Source organism: Anopheles nili, chromosome 3, assembly GCF_943737925.1.
Source record: "Anopheles nili chromosome 3, idAnoNiliSN_F5_01, whole genome shotgun sequence".
NCBI classification, from domain to species: Eukaryota; Metazoa; Arthropoda; class Insecta; order Diptera; family Culicidae; genus Anopheles; species Anopheles nili.
The window spans coordinates 43,873,612-43,898,392 of NC_071292.1; the positions used below are offsets into that span (position 1 = coordinate 43,873,612).

Below are 24,781 nucleotides of genomic sequence, written 5' to 3' on the forward strand. Positions count from 1 at the left end.
TCCACGCCGTAAGGGTTGAGCCAATTATTCTAATTATCAACAAACATTCTACAGCCGTTTTGTTCGAATAATAAACCATAGCAGTGTTCCTCAAATTGCGCTGAGAGGAATAAATTCCAAAAATACACCACACATGGTTCCACACCGGCACGGAAATGTGTCGTTGCGATTTTTATCACTCCGTCGAAAGCAAGAAAAAAAAAAGCTGCACGATAAAGGTTACGCATTTTCCACGGAACTCATTTCCCAAACGGGAAAATCTGTCCTCCTAATGAACGCCACGAGATGCCTGCTAACGACACTTCTGAGAAGGAACTTCATTTACGCCCTACTCGGAACCGTCTTCCACCGAATGGGCGCCAACATTAAACTGAAGACATTTAATAATTTTTGATAATATTAAACATAGCTCGTAATAAACATTTATGTACGGACATTACTCCGTGACTTCCATGACTTCCAACCCCTCCGATTCGCAGTTGGCAGCAGGACGTCTTTGGCGTTACTGGGCCAATCGTGCCAAACACACTGCACCGTCGTCTTAAGGGAGGAAGGAAAGCAATTCGGAAAGAAACTGGTAAAAGATGAATATGAATTTTAATGTACTCATCACAAACGCCAGCTACGTACTACGTACGAATAAACGCGCCTGCTTAATGATCGTAAGCACATTGTGTTCGTTGACGTCTACTTTACGGGATCATGTTCCACGCATAGCACCGAGCAGAGGTATTAGCAGCAAAGCACAATGCCCCTTTCTTGTGCTGCTTGCTTGACTCTCACGACTCTCTCTATCTCTCTCTTTCTGTCTGACACTCGTTCTAGCTCCGGAGAGTGTGCCCGACGACAACGTCTATTTGTTGTACAAGTGATATGGCAAAACATATGAGCCAACGTGTAGGTACGTGGATATTAAAAATGTGCTGTTTTCCACTCGTCCCACTCGCCATCCGCCGAAAACGGCCGCATGGCGGAATATGACCGGTACTTGGCCGGGAGACGGGTGACACAACACGACAGACACGCGGCACTGGGCCGCCTTGCCTTGTCCGGATGGTGCAGCTTCAGCGAAGGAAAATTTTAATAAGCGCCACTCGTATATTATAAATACCGAGAAATAACCATATTAACATGACATTCTTCTCGTATGCTAATGTTATGCTTTATACAGGATGCACTCAAACTCTCGCACTTGCCACAGCAGCGCCAGGCGTCGCAGGCGTGGTGTTTATTTCAAATCCAATTTCTGTGCCTCGGAAGAGAGCCAACGCAGCCTATGAGTTTTGTGCTAATGCCATGAATCAATGCTACCAAGAGGCACGGGATGAAGAAGCAGCACGCACGCAGCAGCACTCTACCAATGTCACGGATTTGCGTTTTCGTGGGCAGCAGACGCAACGTGAACGCAGCCTTGTTGGCCATTTGAAGCGAGCGAGATACAACGCCTGCCAAGGATCAAGGAGCGGCCAGTTGGCTGAGAAGCTGTGGTCCATTTTTCATACCTCTCAAGTGGCGAACACGAACGCATGTGGAACGCTGTGAAAATCTTGAGGATCTACCCTCAGCTAACAAGCGACCCAACGACTCCGTTCGCCTGTTGAACCTTACACTTCAGCTGAGTGGAAGATGCGAAGTCACACACCACTTGGTCGAGGTTAGGTTTTTTGGGATTGTTTTTTACACATGCCTCGTACCACAAAACGTCAGCCAGGACGAAGGACGACCCAAGGACCCTAATGCAACACTACAGATTTCAAGTGCCTTGTATTTTTGTCAGCGAATTCTCATCTAATTTTGAGTTTTTTTGTTCGTTTCGACTTTCGGAAAACGTGACACTCTCACAACATCATTTTTCAATTCGGAAAAGCGAGGAGAGTTTCTATAATGGAAAATTGTACAAAACTTACACTTGTTTTCTCAAGATAAGACATTTATTCTTTTTTTTTACTAATCCCATATTTGCCCGCAAAACTTTGGTAATAAATACAGAGAACCACAATGAAAATTCTTTTCTAGCTAATTAGCTTTCAACCAAAGACAGCTGCACTATCATAAGCAATCACTCAATTATTTGCCAAGGGTTAGAAGTGAAATCCAGCGTAACTTCCAAGAAAAACCTATTCAATTACAAGTGACACGCTGCACACAGGATACTTTCTCATAAATAAGGCACTCCGTAACTGCTTAGCCCGTTGTGTAAGAACCAATCGCACAGATCAAGTGGACCGACGAAGTGTCCTTCACTCAACTGCCAAACGCCACGTTTCTAGGAATGCACGGCGGGCACATATCTTTTGGCTTAAGTGGTCGGGTAATGCGTGCAACCTTCTGCAGCCTACCGAAGGACTTAGCTATTGACATTGTGCAACATGTTTGTAAACAGATGCTTCCGACGATAGTTCTACGCTAGGATACAACTGAGGAGTTCGATGGTTGTAATGATGATCCTGACGACAAAGACGCGAAGGGTTTTGCCAGGCGCCGTGTATGGGTATCGTATTTTAACACAAAAATGGGCGTTATGAACCGGATCATGTTACACAAGTCCTAAAAGATGCACGGAAGGGGCCTGTTGTGATCCTTTTGCTAGCTCGCGTATCACGAAACATGTGTCGAGAAAAGAACAATTTTGCTTACCATCGCATAATGCCTATGCAGCATAGTGAAGGATGTAAGGCAAAAACCGAGAAAAACTATGCTTGCAATATTTAAAAAAAACAAACATACCGAAACATAAACTACCTGATAAAAGCGTTAAAAGAGAGTAAAGAAAACAAATCCTATTTTGATAAATTAAGCCAAAACAAAATTGTATAAAAATAGCAATCTAACTGTAGCTACAGTCACGTAGAAGGCAAAATATCGCTTCATTTCCCAGCGGCAAGGATTTAAAGACAATTCCTGATCAAGCCGAGCAGCACTACGCAATCGCGAAGGGGGCACGCTTATTTATGATTCATTTAAAACATGTCACAGTACCATATGGGTGCGTTTACACTTAAATTAAGTTCGTGTGGTATAATATAAACTAAATTAAACGAAATGCGTGCGTAAATCCCCTTAAGTGCGCCATCTCCAGCTGTTACCCTTTTGCATTTGGCCGCGCAGCTATTAGGCGGTGGCACGAGGGCGCCATGTTGCGGTGGAAGATACTTTATGATCTTCTGGGCGTATTCCGGTGCCTGGTGCCGTTTATTCAGCTTAATTGCTCCAGGGTGCCTTAAATTCACACGCATGCTTTAGCACAAAAGTTTCACATGCAACAACCACCGTCCACCGGAGCCAGTTCCAGTTCCAGAAGCCAGAATGTTTACACTCACTGTGTCTCTCGGCTCGGGGACGAGAGTGAAACATTAGACCTTTGGTTTAACGTGCTGCATTGATAAGCCGTTTCAGCCTCGTAGCCTCCAGTCACGAGCAGCATCATATCAGCTCGAAGAAACAGCTGATAAGCCAGCATTGGCAATCGGCGATCGGGCGCATTTCATAACAGAGATTTTACAGCAACGACACTATCTCATCATGAGTCGAGAGTGTTAGTGTTTTTCATAGACCCAAATCTAGCGCTAGTTTACCGAGAGCGCTCAGCTAGAGTGCAACATTTTTTGAACCGTGTGCGAAACGAAAGTGTCTAGCAATGAGCAAACTTTTAAAACTAGGATTTCTTGGAGGCGGCAAGATGGCTCAAGCCATGGCGAATGGGTTTATTTCCGCTGGTAAGTCGTAGATCTGCTCGTTAAGCAGATCGCACAAAAGGTGATAGCGGTTCGTTAAATAGTACGTATGAGCCAAAAAACGAGCAACATTTAGTAATCTCATGTGATCGTTAACCGTTTTCCACAAGTGAATCTAAAAATAGCTATACACATTGAGAAGGTTGCAAGCTAGCGTTTCACTTGACTGGAGCAAAATAAACTTGCCCTAAATAGCTCTGTGCTCAATGTATTATCAGTTGTACGTAGTTTGTCTAGTTCAAACCAGGTAGAACAGCGTTTAGATGATGGAACTTCGATTCAAGGACTTCGGTTGAAAACTGATATTACAACCAGATGTACACAACTCGTTGATTTACTCGCAGGGCTTACACGTGGCGATAGCATGACTGCTAGCTTCCATCCTTCGGACCACGCCAACATCGAAGCCTTCAAGTCCTTCGGTGCGAAGACGTACGTCGAGAACCTGCCAGTCGTAAGCGGTTCCGAAATCATCTTCATCTCCGTCAAACCCGCGGTCGTCTCGAGTGTCCTGCAAGCCGTCCGTCCCGCTAGTGCCGGTAAACTATTCATCTCGATCGCGATGGGCGTAACGTTGCGCGAGCTTGAAAATGTGTGATTATTTACCCTCTTGTGCCTGCATGATAAGCCAGCCGAAAAACAATCGAACCGATCGCTGATAAGGCGGATCTCATGGTCCTATCTTTTTTGTTTGTTTGGTTTTTTTTTGTTGCTCTGCGTTCCTTGGCAGTCGCTGGAATCTTCGGCTCGCGTGATGCGAGTCATGCCCAACACGCCCGCACTGGTTCGAGCTGGCGCTTCCGTGTACGTGCGTGGTTCAGCCGCAACGGACGATGACTGCAAAGTAACGCAGGCCCTTTTCCAAGCCGTGGGCACCTGCGAGGAAGTCTCAGAAACCATGATGGATCCCATCACAGCCCTCTCGGGCAGTGGACCGGCGTACGTGTTCGTCATGATTGAAGCGCTAGCTGATGGAGCTGTGCGCATGGGTTTACCACGTGATCTAGCCTATCGATTGGCATCACAAACGGTGCTCGGATCCGGTAAGTTGGTTCGCGAAACCGAACGCCATCCGGGACAGCTGAAGGACGACGTTACGAGTCCTGCCGGATCAACGGCGGCCGGGTTGGCCCATCTGGAGCAAAATGGTAACACAAATTCCGCTCGACAAAGCGTTTTGTAACGATCGTGCCTAATGCGCCTGCTAATGCTTTGCTTTCCAGCCTTCCGACACGCCGTCAGTGGCGCCGTGGAATCGGCCACTGTTCGTTGCCGTGAAATTTCCAGCAAGTGACACGCGCAACATCAATCATCCACCGATTGTGTCCTTCGCTCTTTGGGGAGTGCCAGTGCACGAGCAACGAAAAAGTGATCCTTTAAATACTTACTTAGTAGATACGCGTGTGTATGTGTATGTGTGTGTTTGTACATAAAAGGCAATCGCCGCTGAATAGCTCAATCATCGTCCGTTCTCCTTCTTTCCTTGCGCACACACGCCTCACGCCTTCACGTGTGGATGTGTCGCATCCAGCAAATGGCTCCGAATGTACCCGCCGTGTACGTACTAATTTTCACAATCGCTACTGCTACGCTTCACGCCAAAGCTAAAGTGTCATCGCTCAAACCCGTCGAAACGCGCTACCTTGACAAGCTCCCTTTTATGTACGTACTAATAATTTGCCTAAGAATGCATTAATTATCCACCGAATCCTCCCGATAAAGACAAACGTGTCAAAGCAACGGAGTTAACCCGACGTGCCTTGAAGGGGGTGGCCTCGAAATCGTTCTCTCCCTAACAAAATTATTCATCGTCACATTTTGGGCACTCATCATACGGCACACCCTTACTTCCCATAACTCATTCCCATCATGTCATGCGTGCTTCCCCCCGGCTTGGGCAGCTTCCAGAGCGAGGCGCTAATAATGCATCACTGATGTTTGTTTTTAAAATATATATATCCTCCCCAAGAAGCAACACTTCAACCCAACTCGACGCTCGAAACCTGCCAGCGCCTGCTTCTTTGCGAGATCGTTACCGGAGCTCCGTCGTAGTAAACGAGTGATAAATTTGCTTTCCCCTTTCTCGCTTTAAATTAGAGTATTTTTATTCTGTTTGTCACCTTCCTCAGCATCACCTTCGGCTTGGAAGAATTCAGAAGCAACAACGCGCGCGCGTGAACGCTTCTAAATGGTTTTCATTGCCATCATTAAACGGCGTGTGGGAGCACAGAGAGGGACAGGACCAAGAGTTCCTAAATTACGGAAGCGTCCACCGTGTGTATGCCAGTGCGTGGTTGCATTATTTCCGAAGGCTATCGTTAGAAACGTCACTCAGCGACGTTAACGCGGTTCACATGTAAGACGTGCCCGGGAAAAGTCGACCGCCAGCAACGGATCCCAGGACCGTTGCCTGCCGAGGATATGCGACACAGCTAATTTACGATATGAACACCGCATGGAAATCATTCGGTCGCGGTTTGGTCGCCTTTACAGTCCCAACTGAGTCGTCAACTGACGCTCTCTCGGGCGCTTTTCTCGCGCCGCACGAATGACAAACCAATCCGGGAGGAAAGCCTGGTTTGAAATTCACAGCGCGCCTTCTGCTTCACTCTGCGCTGCCCGGATGACGGGAAGCTGGAAGATATTTACGGCCCAATTTGTGTGACATTGATGACGTGCGGATCTTGGGAAGAAAAAAGAGTTAACGTCAACTATGTGCGCTCGGGGGGATTAAGTTCTTGACAAAAAAATGTACTGCAGCCCGCAAGTTGATATAAAAGAGCGATTTCAAACCGCAATTGATCTACTTAAAAGCTATTTAAATGTGTAAAAATATAATTTGTATTTTAAGCAAGCTCGAATGTGATCATTTTCCTTGCTCGATATTTTCGATCTAGCTTCTGTCGTGAAAATCAACGAGTTTAACCACATTCGTTATGATTCTCAAGACCAGCACCAGTGAGACGACGGATCATTTTACGTACCAGCAAATGGAGCCAACCTGTCACCGCTTACATCAATTATTTTAAATGATTATTGCATTGTGGACAAATATACTGATCCATTGGGAGCGACCTTTGCCGGGCACCTCTTATGGACGCGTTTTGTCACCGTTACCCGTTCAAACGGATGCTGAAAAGCGGACGGCAGTTGACATGAGGCCCAGTACAATTGCATTCGGTTTGGAAAGAGCATTCCCGTGCAGTTTCGAGAAGCGGTTCCAAGCAAAAACGACAAAAAAAACATGCAATGACGTACGAAGATTTTTAAATTCTCAATCATTCCGCGAATACTGAAATGCCAATGCTTGTCCTTATCATGGATGAGCGGCTTGCACTTTAATCCACAGGCCAGTTTCGGGGGAATAGCTGGAATTACGTGCCATCGGAATAAATTTTCATCCGTCACCAGTGGCATGATCGCTTTGCGTCAGTAGCGATTGATGTCGCCAGAACTGCTCATCATTGTCAACAATCGTGACATGTATGGGAAAAGGATGTTAGCGAAAACATGCTGCCGCAGACGGCGTGCAGTGTGACTGATATTTTTATGAACCTCGGTAGTTTATTTAGTAAAAAAAAGCATACACTGGAGTAAATACTGACCATAACTTTTCGTTTAATATAGAGGAAAATATATTTAAACATATTTATGTCAATAAAAAATCTCCAATAAATGAAATAAATAAATTATAATCGAATAAACCAATATAATGATACTCAACGTATAAGCTGTTAAATGGACGTAATTATATCATTTGTTATGCGAATGATTATTGCGTATTTCACAGAAAAACAATATATTATTTCCGTGCGATAAATTAAAACGCACATGACAAGTTTAATTGTATGCGCTTCAGCGAGTGACCGCCACACAAATATAACATCGATATGGTTCCGATACCACTTAATGCATGCTGGCATGCTTCGCATGCAATCAGGTGCATCACAAGTGACAAACTTCATCCACTGAAATCCTTCGCCCAGGCCGTGCCATTTAACCACCATAAAACGCATCACGCAGCTGGTGGTTAGGGCTACGGGCCATTGAAATTGATTGAGTATATTCAAACGGACTATTTAGGGGGCGTTTCATCGTTCCACTTACCTGCAATGTCACCAGTTTGGGATGCTCGGTAGACAGCTTCGCCAGCAGTTGATAGTCGCATTTTGCGGCTGCTATTAACCATTCCTTGGCATTTGGATGCTGAAGCTGTTCATACGACGGTAAAGTCGAGTTTAGAAACATTTTTACCGATTTTATACACGAGCCCTAATATGCTTACCAAATTTTCGGCGTTGATCGTTTCTTCGGCGCTCTGAAAAAAAAGAAACAAAAGATTGCATCAATACTACGCGCACGTCACGAAGGATCTAGACAAACACAAAAATGCAAATTTTCGACAAGGTGAAATTATCATACATAAATCAAATCAAACTTCGCGCAACAGATTTGCTTCAGACGAACGAATACAACCGTTGTACAAAACCGTCGAGATAAGTCAAGCCGAACAAAAACAGAAACACATTTCTACCGAAAGGTGCCGCGGTAGTGTTCGCATTTCCACGGCCCGAAAGAGTATCATTTCATTTGCATACGTCGACAAATTGTAAATCAATTGCAGTGGTTCAGGTTTAAACATGCTGTTAAAGTTTTGCTTTTATTTTTATTATTTCGCTTTCCTGCGTTTACACGAAATGGCAGCAATAACCATAAAAAGTTGAATATTATTAGCTCGCCCTACAACGTCCCAGCAGTCGGTGCAGCTCAGCTAAACGAAAATCAGCGCACTGCCTCAAATTATCGCCATCGCAGACGTCAACGCCATCATCGCCGGCATCCCGATGGCAATGGATACTGATTATAGCACATGTAAAACCATTAAGATATTGGTCAGTTTGAATATTTGTTTGCATGGTTGTTGATTTTACTTTCACGTTTCAACATTTTCAAGTTGAATGGCGCAAAGCACAAACGGGACATGCCTTTGTTGAAAATACACACACAAAAAACACTGAAGAGCAAACATTTATGCAACATCGATCAAAAGTTCGATGATTCAAAAACATATATATGATGTAGTTTATAATCAAAGGGAATGGATATAGCGAATGCTATATCAGTGCTTACAGTGCAATCTCTGTTAGGATAGACACATGAAACTTGTACGAATAATTTTGCATTCTATTGATTTGTTTTGTAGTTCTCAAACATTCGTTGCATTAATAAATTACTGATGCAACAAATTCAAAGTATTAATTGAAATCATAATTGATAAGGAACAAATATTTTTACCATTTTTATATGTTCAACAAATCTTATTTAAAGTTTATATATAAATTCCCACAAAGAAACTTTCACTCAATATTGATACTATTAAGATATATTGTTTGATCACTGAGTTATTGAAAAAATGCTAGAAATACAAATTATGTGAATCGGTTCGAATTAGATCGTATTGCAGTGATTTTGAAGTTGCAACCGCAATTAAAACTGCAGCCAGTAACAACAGTAATAAATTAATCAACATTTTTTTATCAAGCTTTAAATGCATAAACCTACGGCTAACCCTGCAAAAGTAGCATGAGCGAATATTCCATATGATTAATTTCATGTATAAAACGCTACACATGGTAAATGGAATCTATCATATCTACATTTCCATCTCATTCTGTTCATCATCTCTTTTGTACCTGATGAGTTTGAAAAAAAAAAGTATTGATGAAACCGTGTTCGTGTTCGATGACAGTGTTTAACTTTCAAGCGACAATAGCGACAAATGTTTGAAACTTTCCAATACCGCAATTACTATCAGAGTAAAACTTTTCCAGCTAGAAACGCGCAACGCCATCCCCAGCCATCGCTCAAGCAGCTAACGACGACAAAAAAGAACGATTTTCGTTCAACAACCATATTGAATCCCCTACACTGGCACTGGCACTGGCACTGGGCATTGCCATCTTGTTGAGTTCTTGCTGAACCGTACCTGACGAACTCGGCGCCATCGTCCATCGTTTGATGTCACAGTATATGTGGCATGCGCAGCGTGTGTTTGGTAGAGAAACAACAGTGGGCGGTGGTAGTGGGCTGACCTAGCCGTATCTCCACCTTCGGATACCGATCCTGCGCTGCGTACCGTATCAAGATGAATGTTGCCGAAATGCAGGTGAAGGTGGAAATTGTACGCCAGTTCATTAGACAAAGGTACCCCACAATGTAATTCCTTTTCATGACAGTCGCAGCACCGCCCTCCACTGCGCGTACGGCCACACTTTGTGCTTCAGACACTTCCTTCACAGACTTTGTGTCCGTACGATATCCATCGTGCTCGAGCGCACGACGGTCGTGGGGTTGTGGCTGCTCCCAAACGCTGGCATGGTAGACCGTTCTTCATCGAATCCTGTACCGGCAATATTACCGCGGGGACTAATGAAGAGCATGTTTGGGTGAATGACTACAGTTCCGCTGGCATCATCATCATCATCATCGTCATCACCATTGGCATTCACTGCCACCATTTCCTTACAGCACTGTTGGAAACATTGAGTGCTTTTTGAGGTATGGTACACCCCTGGCAACAAATGGCGATGAGGAGGAATAGAAAATTGTTACCAAAAATTAACATTGTTTTGAGTATTTCTTCTAAAAATTTACATTAAATCGTTTAGGAAACAAACGACAGGTTGAATTCTCTTTACGGGATGTCTTTTTTTTTTTTTAATCTCTTTTATACGAAACACCGAGCTGATTTTTATATCAGTTCAAACATTTCACAACGTAAATGTAAACAAAGCAGTAAAAAAATATGCAATTTAACCCGAACCAGTGACTGCTGTCATATTCATGCTCTAACTCAACTCCTAAATAACCTTTTCCATGAGTCATTTTACATTTTCAAACGTCGTGCCACCCTCCATCATTCAAATGAACGCAACGATATGCCGCCTGCAATAGCCAACGGCAGAGTATGATGTGATGCTCGTACAAAAAGACGCCAAAGTGCAGCATACGGTGCTCCATAGGCATGTAATCTGTGATGGACCGGCTAGTGTGCTCCATTTCCTTCCACCTTTTTGTAGCCGGATTCTCGCAAATATTTCATCAAAATGTACTATGTTTTTGGATAAAAGTCCAGCACACCCTCGTATCCTTGTGCGTGCATCAACGTATGTGACGCTGTGTGTGCGTGCATGTGTGTGTACTTTCACCCTAAACTAAGGCCAACCCTTCCCGGGAACAGCGGCACCATCGACAGCAGCGAAAACAACACATAAACGAGTCCCTTTCCGGGCCTCATCTCGGCACACGGTACTCCTGGGAGAAGCCAGATGAATATATTTCGGCCAGATAATCAGCCAATGTTACCTACAGCGCCGGGAATACTCGGGACAGGTTGGCTGGCTATGAGTCTTCTTCGAGCGCCCGGAAAACGGGTCATCCCTCCTCTAAGTGGGCTGGCAAACAATCGGGGAAGGTACCACACGTGAGGCGTATTTTGCTAGTTTCTTTTGTTGCGCTAAAAACAAGCAATCCGTTCTATTGAACAAGCAACGCTTCACATGAATCGAGGAGTTTCGGCAGCGTGCATCGACGATCCGGTATGGGCTTTCAATCAGTACGAAGAATTGCGTTGATTAAGTCAAAAAGGGGTTAATTTGCATACATCGGATATTAGATCCGGATAGTGTGTTGCACCACTCGACGCTGTCTGCCCAAATTTAATATACCTACATCCTTCCAGTGCGCTCCCTCCCGCCGACATTTACATAATCTATGCAAATCGGAGGAGTTCCCGCAATTGCCTACAGCATCCTTCATCCACCGGGTTGCTTTCGTGCAGATGAAAAGTTCAAATCGCAATCACAGATTGCAAAATGGCTGCCTAGCTCCAGGCTCCAAGCGGCTCCATTCAATTGCACTTCCTCGCGTTAATTAGAGCATTCCAACGATAAGACTTTTTTGTACCACACTCCACACGTCCACGTTATCTGCCGCGCAAAATTCGGAAAGACAGCATCCTCCGCACTTTTTCCAAACCTTTTTTTTCTATGATTACACTACCGACCGAGAGACAGCGGCAGCACTCGCGAGGATCGTTGCACTCGCGCTTGCCACCTATCTATAAATTATCCTACATGTGCAAAAAATGTAAATTTTGCCCAACATGCGTGAATAAAAACATGGCCTACTAATTACACACATTGCATTTAAATTATGGCGTCCGCGTGGAAACGAAAATTAATTTTCGCGGAATATAAATTAACTGCAGTTAGCGTCCGCGCTGCGAGCCCGCGCGCGTGTGTGTGTGTGTGTGTGTGTGTGTGTGTGTGTGTGTGCACTGCACGATGTGCAGGCTGGGCCGAACCCCCCGGGGGCCTTTTCGTCGCAACTGTGCAACTCTTATTTCAAATGTCCAAAACCCTCTCAAACGGGGAAACCTACGGCTCGCGAGACCATGACCCATGGGTTGGCCAGGGAAACCCTAGCCATTTGGCGTCCCACATCCCGGCCTGGCTACTTGACAACGGATTTTCACAGGGACTACAATTAACGGGCGCAGGCACGCACACCAGCGCGATCCGCGCAGTTTAACAATCCATGAAGCCGCTACCCCCGTGGAGGATGTGTTAAATGATCTCTAACTGATTGCGGTTAATTAACCGCTAAACATTTCTGTACGATAATGATACCCATTCTGAACCAACCTGGCTTAAACATACACCTGCACGCACAATATAAACTTGCGCTTTGCTTAAACAAAGATGTACTTTGCTAATGAAAGATCAGATCGACGAACATTCCAAAGGTTCGAATACTTTTAGATATTCAATATTTATTTTGATCAAGCGTATCCTTTTTATACACCTATCTGAAGAATGTTGAACAAATTACATTCTATTTGTTCTATTCACTTTCTATTTGCTGTATTACATCAACACAACACAAACTCACATTTGAACGTTGAATACAACGTTTGCGCCTTTCATGCTCAGACAAAAAATTCGGCACACTTTCACAATTATCGTAATATCAGCTATAATTGGCTGTGCACAGCGAACAGAGATACATTATTTAATGGTACCGGCACCAAACATCAGGAGTACGACCCGGTCAAGTAGCAACACTTGGGTGCTTTATTATTTACAACACACAGCATGATGCAACGTTCGCTAATTGAAGGCGTAAGGTCCTGTCCACTCGACATCACCCCACACACACTCACATACCCGGTAACTTTGGAGTGGAAACTTCCGGAAACATTGCATCCACAAAGGACACGAGCGAAGGATCATGCCCTCGAGCGATGCCGCATCTACACCGAACGGTACCCGCTATCAATTAAAATGGTTGAATTTTTTTTTCCTGTTCATTCTCCATTCGCCCGGAACACCACCACCAGGTTTGGGTGGGTTCTTCCTATCATTCGGTTGTGAAAACGGTCATCCCATTATCAGGCACTCGAGCGCGCGCGGTACCAGCACGACGCGAGGGCGGGAAATATTACCAAAAATATCCTTGTTTTCCGGTTGACTGCCAAACGGAAGTCGGAAGGAGGCACTGCAGCAAACCACCGGAAGCAGTTCTCAAGTGGGTTTTTGCTCGATAAACGGCACATCGGAGAAGTGAAACCTCGCCGAGTGGCGCACTCGAGCGAGCGCGAACTGTTTTGCATTTTATTTAAAATCATAATGATAATAAACAGCACAAATAAGTGCATCCCAGTCGGTTGGTTCTGATATTCTCTCACCATCCGAACAGCGGCAACAGTCGAGTGCCGTCAAAAACGCTTACCGCACTCCAGGGCCACGCGTTCACCGGGAGTCGATAATATACACTTGAAGGTTTTTTGCGGAAAAACTTCATCCCCCTTTTGAACTTTCCCACAGCCACAGTGCAACTAGCGACCAGTGCGTGCCCAGAGAGATCGGTTCAATCAGGGTCGGTAACCGCTTGATTCGGATCATCGTGTAGTGTGCAGAGTTCAGAGTTATTCTCATCACCGTGCCGGAGATGGTCGGGTGCCACTTTTGGCTTGTTTCCGGTTTCCATGTCTCCTGGCGCATGTCCCGCGCGGTGGGTTGAGAGGTTCCGATTTTTCCACCAAACCACCCTTAGCGCGTGTTGTGCTTGCTCCTTTTTCAACTCCGGCGACTAGGCAACGGCGTGTGTGTCGAGTGTGGTACAATTTTCCTTTGTCAGCTTGCCACACGTTGTGACCGGCGGCGGGAAAATGTTCCCCGGCTTTTCCCACTCCCAAAGGAGCCTTGTCCCATTACGCTACTTATAGCTAGTTTTTCCACGCAACGCTACTCTACACTGTAGTTTTCTTGTACACCGGCGCTTTCGCCTGCCAGTGGCTCTAAACTCCCATTCAATGTTTGTGTTTGTGTGCCCGGTGCAATTTGCATATATAGTTGACGGTATTAAACTTATTTGCTGCAAACATATCTCCATGCATGCAAACATTCACGCCAAACCTTCTCACCACATGCAGGCATGCGATCGTCGTTTGCAGGATCGCTTCGTCCGTTTCGCATTCTGCTTGTCCTCTGGGCTTCGTCCGGCGTTCACCTACCTACTGCAGAAGCGTTAATATTGTCACTGCTGCCTGCAGGATGTCCTAAAATGCGTCCGCCTGGCGTGCAAACGGAAGAAGCAAAACCGGAGGTGGTTTATTTTTGGTACGGAGGATTCCGTTTGTCAAGTGTCTTGTAGCTGAAACAAACCTGCATCCTGTGCTCGAGCACAGCAACATTTTATAATCGTCGTTCATAAGGAAAACATCAGATAGTAAGCCGATTTGTGTGTGCGGCATGCTATTGTTTTCCTCCTCTTTGGGGGAGAATCAAGCAGCTCCGATGGGAGTTAACGGAGCAGTGACAAACAAATAGAGCAACATGCTTCGGTCGGTTGCAACGTTCGCGGTAACCACGGGGAGTTGTTGTATTTTGCAATTGGTTGTGTCGTTTCTTTGAAAAAAAAAACCGAAGGATTCGCAGCAAGTGCAGTATATATATTAGGGATTCAAGTTTCATTCACTAGTGAAGGAATGCAGAAACATTTATGTTAAAAACACCATTTCTTTGGACTAATTGCGAGTGTTCTAATACGCAGTTATTTTAGAGTCAAGCCTCCGTAAACTTAAAATAACGCAAATTTTAATGCATATAAGACCTTTTCCCTAAACTCCTCGAAACATGTCTGTAGGAGTGACTATCTGTCGGGATTGAAATTATCTTGTTATGAAAGGACTACGATAGCAAACCGTATCGCTCTAATGGCCACACACACGCGCGCCGCCGAATGAATGCCTTTACGATGCCATTTGATGGATATCGAAATGCACACGAAAGACAAATATTTGTAGTTTTTAAATAGATCTCCAACACGGATCGCATTCACATCCACACACCGCGGGCAGGACGTCGAGCACGTCGAGACGGCAGGAAAAACAAAGCCAAAGTGGATAATTTTTCATCAAACACCCAAACGCCGAAGACCATGGCCCCGGGACCTCAAATGGCCACCGACACGGCCGGCCGGGTGGGCCCCCGGATGATCCCGAAAGTCATGTGTCGCATCCTTCATGACACCCGGGCGAGAAAAGCATGTCACGAATCAAAAGCCCGGCTCAGACGCGTCGTATTGCCATTATCCGCCGGGGGCACCGAGATTTCGGTGGAAAAATCCTCGGAAAATCTCCGAAACACGACCCACGCCACAGGCGTGGAAGGCTGTAACAAATGACATAATTTCCTCAAACTATTGACAGACTCGTGTCAATTGTTGTTTACTCTAGAAGCGATGAGACGCGCGCACCCACGGCGACACCACACCACCGCCGTTCAGAGAATGTTGAAAATGGGGCTATAATTCATAAGACATGATACTTCAACGCGTCGCCGTGCCAGCACCGGGATCAACAGAAGGCGATCGGCACGACGGCCAGCGGTACTGATGATGACGATGTCGTCTCCTAAAAATAAACCGATGAATTCATCACCCATCAAACGGGGACGACGATGCCGGGACAAGCGTGGTGCGTTGATGCGTACGCTCACGGTTTCTCGGCCGGCGATGCAAAACAACACACGGAGGAAAACGAGGCCGTGGAAATCACAGCTGTTCCGAATTTTCCCGATTTCGTGTGACATGCTAACATTTTCTTTACGCGATACGAAACAACGCGACAATATACAATGGCAATTAACCATGGATCCTCGCTTACCATGGATCTCCTGACTGCTTGTTGTCTCAAACGACGAGCTGCCTGTTTCCATCTCAGGGCAGAAGACGCTTCAGTTTGTGTCTTGCTGCGCACACATTGCTAAATGGGTATGCGGTTTACCTTCTTCGTCTGTCCGTTCTCGGACCAAATCCCTTTTAATAAAGGACTGCAGCTCAACGCGGACGTGTTGCTAGTCGCAGTCGCGACACAAACATCCACCTTCTAAAACGCCGGCTTCTTCTGCTGCTGTCACAAACAGCAACAATCGGGGCGCGTTTGAATCGAACTCGAACTCTTGCATACGAGCAAACGCCTAGCTCACCCTGCCGCGACCACTTGCATTGCGTGATGAGTTCATTTTATTTAAATTTAAATACAACCAAACAAGAAAAATTACCATACGCGGTCCCTTCCGCTGACAAATCCCAGCTGTTGTGTGACAGCCCAGGCGCTGGTGACGGCGTTACAACGGGACAGGACTCCTAGCTTTTCCGTTTCTCGTGAGCAACGAATGGGCCTACCACCGTGAGGGACATTTTCAAGGGATTTTGATTCACTCCGCTTTAGATCCGCTTATTCTTCTCGTTTGCTTTGGTTTTTCGCAACAGCGCAAACACTTGCACGCTTTTCTCGGTGGCCCATTAAACGTGGTTCAAATCGGCAGATTTTGTTCCTCTACGTTTCGCGTTCGCCGTTAGATCTATTGTCGACGCATTTGCGGATATTTTATTCCCTGCCCCGGTTGTTGCTTCATCCCATTGCCAGGTTGTAATGGCGGTGTTAATGTTCGCCACTTGCACTCAATGGCACGGGGAAAGTTAGAATCGTAAACCGAGCGAAAGAAAGTTCGCAGCTTTTGCTCCCTTCCGGCTACTAGCATAGGGAGCAAACATTCAATCTCACTTTCGTTCTGCACGGAACGTAAAAAAGTTAATTTTCTTACAAGGCGTCTAGGATGCTTACGAACCGATTTTTATGGTTCTTTCACCAAACTCAACAGGAACCAGCTGAACAGCGCAGATGGGCGCGGATTAAAAATTTTGCGCTACTTTTTATGAGCCTTTTTTGTTTTGTGTGCGTAGCCGCACAATTAATTCACGTCATACTCGCGAACATGTGCACAATTTTTCACTTTCATTTTGATGATCAAAGCCAATACAAAAGGACACATCGGGGGGAGCAAAAAGGTTCTGACATACATTCAACATTGTAGAGTTAAATTGAAACGACTTAAAGTGCGCTTCGTCTTGAGCCTAACTTAGTTTACGTGCCATGCTATCACAAAACAAAGCACTTTACATTCGCAAATTGAAGCATTTTGATCGACTACATCAAAATCGCACCCATTTTCGTTGTTTAAAATTACCATAAAACTATGGAAGCACAGTTTCCTTCTTTTTTTTTCATCAAAATACCTATCATTAAAATCATCAGTTAATGAATTCAGCATTTCGACTACAAAATTAAACGCGCAATAACGACCACCTCATTAAATCGGTGAGCGAAAATAAAGCCCCCTGGGCTAAACCACTAAAAATGGAACGGAAAGGCCAGGTAAGACAGCGAAGAAAAACAAATCGCATCTCCCAACGAACCGGTCGCCCTGTTCTCGGCCCGTCAACATTCGTCCCCAATGTCTCGCAAAGTGTTGCGAAGGCTGGTTATCGCAGGCAAAAAAAAACACCACACATATATACCCGGAGATCTAAAAGAGAAGTGGAGAAACTCGGCGTCCGCTTATCTGCAGAAGTTATGCATCTCGTGTGGCTTCGGACCGCGTCAATAAATGTTTTCCCTCTGGCGATGAGGCGTCCTGGCAAAAAGACGATCTGACGATCGGCTGAGAATGACGATATCACCCGCTAGCTGTTCCTCAGCAGTTTTTTTTGCTTCAGATTCTGAGGCTCATTTTTGTTAACAAAACTGAAATGCAAAGCCAACAAACACATCGACGACACTTTGAAGAAAAGTCGAATAAATTTTAGGAGAAAAAAAATCCCAACCAAAATGTCCTTTTCCAAGCACCGGTCGAAGTGTGCGAAAAGTTCACGTGCCATCAAACTAACTTCAGCTCACCTCAAAATACCTCCCATATGGCAGCTGCAAAACACCACCAAGATGAGATCTGGCGCTGGCACACATCCATGCGTGGCTCACTTCCACCCTCACCTCCACCCAGGGACGCCTATCTCGAGGAAGCATTTGTTTTGCGCCGTGTTTACAATCGCAATTAGTTCATGTAAATTCGAAATCATTTGTAATTGACATAATTGAGACTGGACATGCAATTACCGTCGAAAGATTGAAGAACTTTCAGGTGAAAGGCCACACGAAATATTATTACCGACCGGTGGTCGACCCGGTTCTCTCCGTGCCAGCGCCCTCGCGCATGCCTCGTCCTTTCGAAGGATTCCCGCGTCTGTGTCTAGAAAGCCGCACTTGCCGCGTGTGTCGGTTGGCATGCTTACACGAGTATTCCCGCATTGACACCACAAGAAAGCGCAGCTCGAAAGTGGCCTTTTGCAATCGGATTGGCCCCGCTAGCCGGATGTGCCGGGCCCAATTGTTGAGGAAATGAGTTCATCTGCAAAATGCCTAACGGAAAATGGCCCCCACATGTCACTGGCAAATGGCAGAGCTTGGAGAGTGACAACGTGTGCCTCGGTCACAGTGCAGCTCTTCAAGCGATGCTGATGAAAAACAGAGGACGAAGAAGCTGCTTCCTATACATCAAATGAGGGCCACCACGAGAAACCGAGTACATCTGTACGTTTCCGGAGAAAACAAAGTCATTATCGTCTCCTTTACAGTCCGTCTGTATTCACCTGGTAAAAAGAACCACCGCCAGTGCCGAGGCACGTTCTTCGTTTGCGCCCGAGGAAGCATGAATCAGGAACACACACATTTTATTTCAATGAAACGGAAAATAAACTGCTCCTAAGTAGCTGAAATTAAGTTAGTTTAAAGTCTCATTCTCGATGCAATTGAGTTCGTTCGACGGTTTCTCCACCACATACACGCGCTGCTGCTAACCGAGGAGCGTCCGAGAACTCTGGACCATCGTTTGGGAAAGCCCCAGCCACCGATCCCAGCGGCTATCACCACTAAAAGGGCACTTTATTCATGCGGCTGCTGCTAATTAGAAGACCTTTTGCGGAGGGGATTTCGGTATTCTCGATGCTTTTTTGATTGATGCCCCCACGCAGGCAGAACCGACAATGGCGCCACTCATCAATGGAGAGCTTTAGCTTTAGAACGGACCTCGCGGCTCGTTCCTTCGATGTTGGGCGGCGGGTTTTTTTTTATGAATGAAAATAAAGAAACGAAACAAAATATTCACTTCCACTAGCCCCAAAATGGTCCGGCTAGTGATTTCATTCACAACTTTTGCGTCTGATTGGCTCTAACCGGATCTATCCAGTGAACGGGACGCTCATCCGGTTCTAAAACCATTCCCAACGCTGTCTATTCAAAAGAACATCCGGAATGAGTGGCTGGCCATAAAAGCAACCTATTTAATACGACCTAAGGCAAAGAGAGATATTTTAGCGTTACATTTCCAGTGTAGTAAATGCTTGAGCAGGCTTATCAACATGAAATTCGAATAAGAACAAATAAGGGAAGATTTAAAAAAGGATATAATATATGAGGAAAAATCTGGTAAAAATCATTTTTTACTACTTTTCAACACAACCTAGATCAATTGGGCCATTTCAATGACCCAAAAATGCCCGAAGAACAGTACGCGATGCTCCATTAATACGTCATCACTGGAATGTACATATATTTGCATGATAAACATTAATGCATGCGTCGTAAAACAATCATTTTGATGCCATCCTTTTATCGCGTCTAAATGATCGACACATGTTCGAAGTGGCCCCGGAATGAAAGCACATCATGACGGAGCAGTATCCAGCTGCCTAGACCAGACCTCGCAGAGCCCACGATCAGTTCGGTCCATCGAAATCACAGCACTGTTCAAACTGGCAGCGTCCACACAATTTGTCTCCAGCTGATATTTGTGAGTTGCTCGAAAAAAAAAACAAAATAAAAATAATACATCCCGTGGACTATCGTGATACCGTTTAATCCCGATGCGGTGACGGTGCAACTTTCGTATGCAGGTCCGCGTCTAGTCATCGAAAACACCATGACCCGCACGATAGACCAGCTAACCTCGGGAATGATAAATTAGTCCCGTGGATCGAAACGCCCGTGCACGAAGGCAGAGGTGATAACAGAAGGAAGGATCGAACAGGATAGTTAGCCGGCGTGATGCAGAATCTATGCACGGAAGATCGAACGAAGCAGCCAGGCGATTTCGGAGGGAGCGATTTTATCAAATAATTAAACTCCCCCTAGAGTTATTAATTACACAAAGCCACGGCATGAAGATTTCGAAACGCGAGAGCGAGTGAGAAATCCGATGGAGAAAATGAAACGATCGTTAGCCCGGGATAAGCGGCACAGATCATCTTGGATCGAGTTCGGAGCGTTGCCACGAATCGAATAGCCAAAATGACACAATCTTCTCTCCCGTTGGGAGGTCGTCGATTCAATTTTCGACGAGGTAGGTATTCGGACGCCGAACGATTTAGCTACGGTCCGCTAAATGGTTGCCTCGCCCCGCTATTTTGGACCGCATAATTGAAAATCAATAAATCCTATTCAATTAAATAGAAATTAATCGTGCGCCCGCCGTACGACTATACAATCGCGAACGAAGCGATAGGACAGGCAGCGTGCCCGGGGAACATTGTACGATCGTGACGGAAGGTGGAAGGTTTTGGAAGCGACCACAACACTAGTAATAATTTATAGTTTTGACAGCTGGTAAGCTTATTTGTTTTCTTCCAATCGGTGTTTCATTGCATTGTCAGCATCTTTTCGTCGTACAACCAGCACCACCAGGGCCCAAGGCTTCGCGAAGTAGTCGTCGACAGCATCGTCTTGGAAGAAAGGTGACGAAAAGGGTTACACGCACAGCGTACGAGGCTGGATTCGAAATGAACTACAAATAAAGATGCAGCGTCACTGCTGAAATAGGCACGCTGTCAAAATGCCATTTTCTCACCGGGAGGCCAGATTTTGGGTTTTGAAATATTGATATTATTATTGAATGTTTTACCACCAGCTAGTTGGCATTATTAACATTTCTAACACGCGTGTACATATATTTGCGTTTTGTTCCACGGCCTGTAAAGAGACCTTGTAAAAATTCCAGCAGTGATGTTAAGATTTCACCAGGAGGCCCATCAGGAGACTCTAAGCTTGTGCGTGTATTAGTTTGAATAGAGGGGTTTTCTGCTTTGTCATATTTGCCCTCTATTCTTCTATTATTAGCAATGGTGGGAATCTTTCATTTTGTGCATTTACAATTCATTTTGATCGTTAGATCGTACAATAGATTGGCTACCAAACGCCTAATGCTATCTGGCTTAACGTCAGGTTGATTCGTCCAAGTATGTCTACTTACAATAGGTAGTACTTCTAGTACAATGTAGATAGAATTAGAATGTACAATATAGATTTCTTTACAATACAAAACTATTTACGGAAATACAGATGGTACACATAGTTGTCAGCAGTTGGAATTCGGCAAAATGTAGTAAGAAACTTAGTAAAAGTTTAATCAATTTTGCCGATATTTAATACTAAACCACTTTATATGCAAACGATTATTGCACATTAACATACATAATGTTTAGTATGGATCAAAATGGAATGAAGAATCAATCACGAATCAAAAAGTCTCAGATCATTCTCAGTCCGAGAATCATACCTTAGTTATAAGGGTTTCATTAAAAATTTAACCTAGATTGTCGTTGAGCGTGCAGGTATTTTAATACTTAATGAAAGTCACAAAAATAACAGAAAAAGAACATCTTGGACACTTACCTTATCAGGCTTCTTTTTTCCAATAGGTGATGGTATTTTGGCTTCTTCTTCTGATGCGAACCGGTTGAATTTTAACATTTTTTCTTTAACACTTAATTTGTTTTCTTCTGAAATGATCGGCCCCGTCTCGTTGGCCTCCGTTGTCGCCATATTTTCCTTATTATCGTTCGTATGATCGCTGACCAAAGCAGGCGACTCTTCGATAGAATTTTGACGTGAACTTGATAAAATGCTACCTCCAGATTCACTAACTCGCTTTCTCGGCGGAATGGCAGGAGGAATTCCATCATCGCACGAGAACGCATCGACACTTAGCTTGCGAACGGTATCGGCCACTTGGCGCGTGTCGTTGCTGTTACTTCGCGAAAGCAACGGATTCACTTTCCGTGTGTCCATTATCGCAAATTCACCACCGAAACTTATTTCTGAACCACTGCGAACGATATCGGAACTGTTTCGACGATTCAAGGCAACACTTCCGCGCGGGCTACTGTGATAGGAAATCGCATCCGGTGACACCACCGGAGGAGGTCTGTATGGTGGAGGTTGACGCATTGGCGATGTTTCACCATCAGGCTGCATAAAGGCATAAGGGCGCGAAGCCGGACTCATGGGTTGTGATGAAACGACAGGTTCAGGTTCTTCCAAGGGTATTCCATCGTAGAACTTGCGACGAAGAACGAGATATTTCTCGTTGCCTTCGTGCTTGATTGAGGCAAGCTCGTTGACGTATATTTTGAACAGCTTTCTGGCTTCATCTGTTTCAATGACATGATAACGAACAATGTTATAGAAATGCAGACATTAACATATATGACGCGCTTCGTCATCATCATTTTATCACACGTGAAACGGTGAATCAACAAGTGATTACGAGTCGTGTCTGATGACATTATGCATCCTACCTTGTGTATCTTTGTTCGTCAAAAAGCTACGGAAATGCTTCACCAGCGCATGGTTGGTCACTTTGCAGTTATTCTGTATCATGAACTTTCTTATTTCAACAAGTGATAACTCCTTGGGCAGGGATTCCATGGTGGAAATAGATCAATTTCACTAAAACACTGCGAGCAAAACAAAACACTTCGGTCAGCTTGTAAACACGTATGATTTTGACAGTTCTCTCGTTTCTTTGCCGCCGCTCTTGACAGCCTTCGACGGGGTGCTTGCACAGCGGCACATCGTTTGCTTACAGCGGATGCTATATGAGAGAGAACGTTTTTCTTTGAAGAAATAATTTTACTCCAAGTGCCTGATCAACATACGAGTTTTAACAGGCTTCATTTGGTAAATTACATTAAACTAAAAAACATGTAGTTAGAGTATCAACATGTTTGTATATATTAAAGTACTTGTCAAATACCACAGCTGAAAATTTATAGCTCACAATTTGAATCGGCGCAACTTCCACGAGTAGCTACCACGTGTCCACGAGCTTGTAAATACGTCGCGGGAATGCATTATCGCCAGCAATTTACACCGTGTTACACGGGTAAAGTTCAACACCTCTAAGCCGCATGGTAAGACAAATCGGTTTCGTCTAAAGTGTTTCGATAGAAATTAATAATTTTCAGCTCTTTCATCTGCTTGCCTCGGCGGTGTACCGATAATGATGTGTAAAGAGAAGATTGATTCGATGCCACATCGCAAGTGCAATAGAAGAGCTGTGTTTTAAATCACCATTGCATCACTGGCACTTGAACATTAGTTGCCCTCCAGACGCTATTAATAAAAATTTGTCATCCTGTTGCTGGCTGCTGTTTGCAGATTTGAAATCGGTTACCCTTTTCCTTGGCACCTTTGCTCGTGAGCAGCGTGGACGGCTGCTCGCTAATGTTAATTTCTCAGATGACAGAGATATAAAATTAAGAGAGAGGTAAAAATAACACGTTTCCATGTCTTGTATCTCAATCAAGCGTGGAGAGTATTTATGGACTAAATAAATTAAGTGCAAACATCGCGCTGTGTTCTATTCTAGTATCACCCGGGGATGCACTGCAGAATGATAGCCATTTTCAAATGCAATTTTTCCCTATCAACTCCAATGAGCTGATGGTGCACCTGATGGCACACAAGCTGGTACAACGTATTCTGGTAAGTTAGCAAAACCTTTGTAAACGTGCGTTGCGTCGTACAACTATTTTTGACACTTTTTATCGTAAAAAAAACTCAAAACTAACTCGAAACGAAAGGTTTACTACCCACAATCAAGCAAAGCAAACCGCCGGCACGAGCGATAACAAGCGGGATTGAATTGTCGGGACAGTAATTAGACAAGCTAATTTATTTTATTTCCTGTGCAAATTTTCGTGAAAGCTGAACCCCTATCCACGCTGAACTATTTCGAAGGCCAAAAAAACAGCAGTCAGCTTACGTGGCGTAATGCCGCTTACGGAAAATAAGGCCCGCAGACTCACTAGGCGGTCGAAAAAGCGCCTATGCTTGGCTTTACCCAACGTGTACCCGCGCTCGATCGCTCCATTTTAGTTCGCTACTTTTACGGGCCACTCTCTTTTCCCGCCCAGGGCTCACGTCCTGCCACGGTGGTGCGAATTACTACGAGGTTCCTCCCGGTTGGCCGCTGACGTTGGTCGCGGACCACCAAAAGTGATCTTCCAAACGATACGACTAATTAAAATTATGGGACCCACCAAACCGACCAAACCACCCAAACCCATCGCCATCTTCACATGCACACATACAAGCGTGCTCGCGCGCCCATGCACACGTACCGGCACAGTGGCAATCTTCGCGGGCGACCTTTGCTTTTCGCCTGGCCCCGTTAATTGCTTCAACAAGACGTTAAATCCCGCTTCGTGCTATTACGTGACATCAAAATCGTTCATCCTCTTTCTCTCGGCTTTTCGCGTTCACCGTGTTGCTCCTTGTGCTGCTGGCAAACCCTTTATGCTGCTCC

At 44.9% G+C, this 24,781-nt stretch overlaps 2 protein-coding genes across 2 annotated transcripts in view; one reads left to right on the forward strand and one right to left on the reverse strand.

Annotated features, from left to right (window-relative positions):
- LOC128727216 (ankyrin repeat domain-containing protein SOWAHB) overlaps positions 1-22,899 on the reverse strand; it is an 86,017-nt gene extending 63,118 nt beyond the window's left edge. The window contains exons 1-4 of the mRNA XM_053821102.1: positions 22,770-22,899; positions 21,865-22,622; positions 8,020-8,052; positions 7,842-7,946 (exon numbers count right to left, since the gene is read on the reverse strand). Of these exons, the coding sequence (XP_053677077.1) occupies positions 7,842-7,946; positions 8,020-8,052; positions 21,865-22,622; positions 22,770-22,899 (1,026 nt within the window). The remainder of the gene's footprint in view (positions 1-7,841; positions 7,947-8,019; positions 8,053-21,864; positions 22,623-22,769) is intronic.
- On the forward strand, positions 3,606-5,185 carry LOC128727217 (uncharacterized). The gene is made up of 4 exons (XM_053821103.1): positions 3,606-3,716; positions 4,079-4,326; positions 4,465-4,882; positions 4,958-5,185. The coding sequence occupies exons 1-4, from the start codon at positions 3,638-3,640 to the stop codon at positions 5,026-5,028; spliced, it is 816 nt and encodes a 271-aa protein (XP_053677078.1). The 5' UTR covers positions 3,606-3,637; the 3' UTR covers positions 5,029-5,185.
- Positions 22,900-24,781: the final 1,882 nt, after the last annotated feature.

Coding starts and splice junctions, on each gene's coding strand:
- LOC128727217 (XM_053821103.1), top strand. CDS start 3,638: ATGAGCAAACTTTTAAAACTAGGATTTCTTGGAGGCGGCAAGATGGCT. Junction 3,717..4,078: donor GAATGGGTTTATTTCCGCTG/GTAAGTCGTAGA, acceptor ATTTACTCGCAG/GGCTTACACGTGGCGATAGC. Junction 4,327..4,464: donor CGTTGCGCGAGCTTGAAAAT/GTGTGATTATTT, acceptor GTTCCTTGGCAG/TCGCTGGAATCTTCGGCTCG.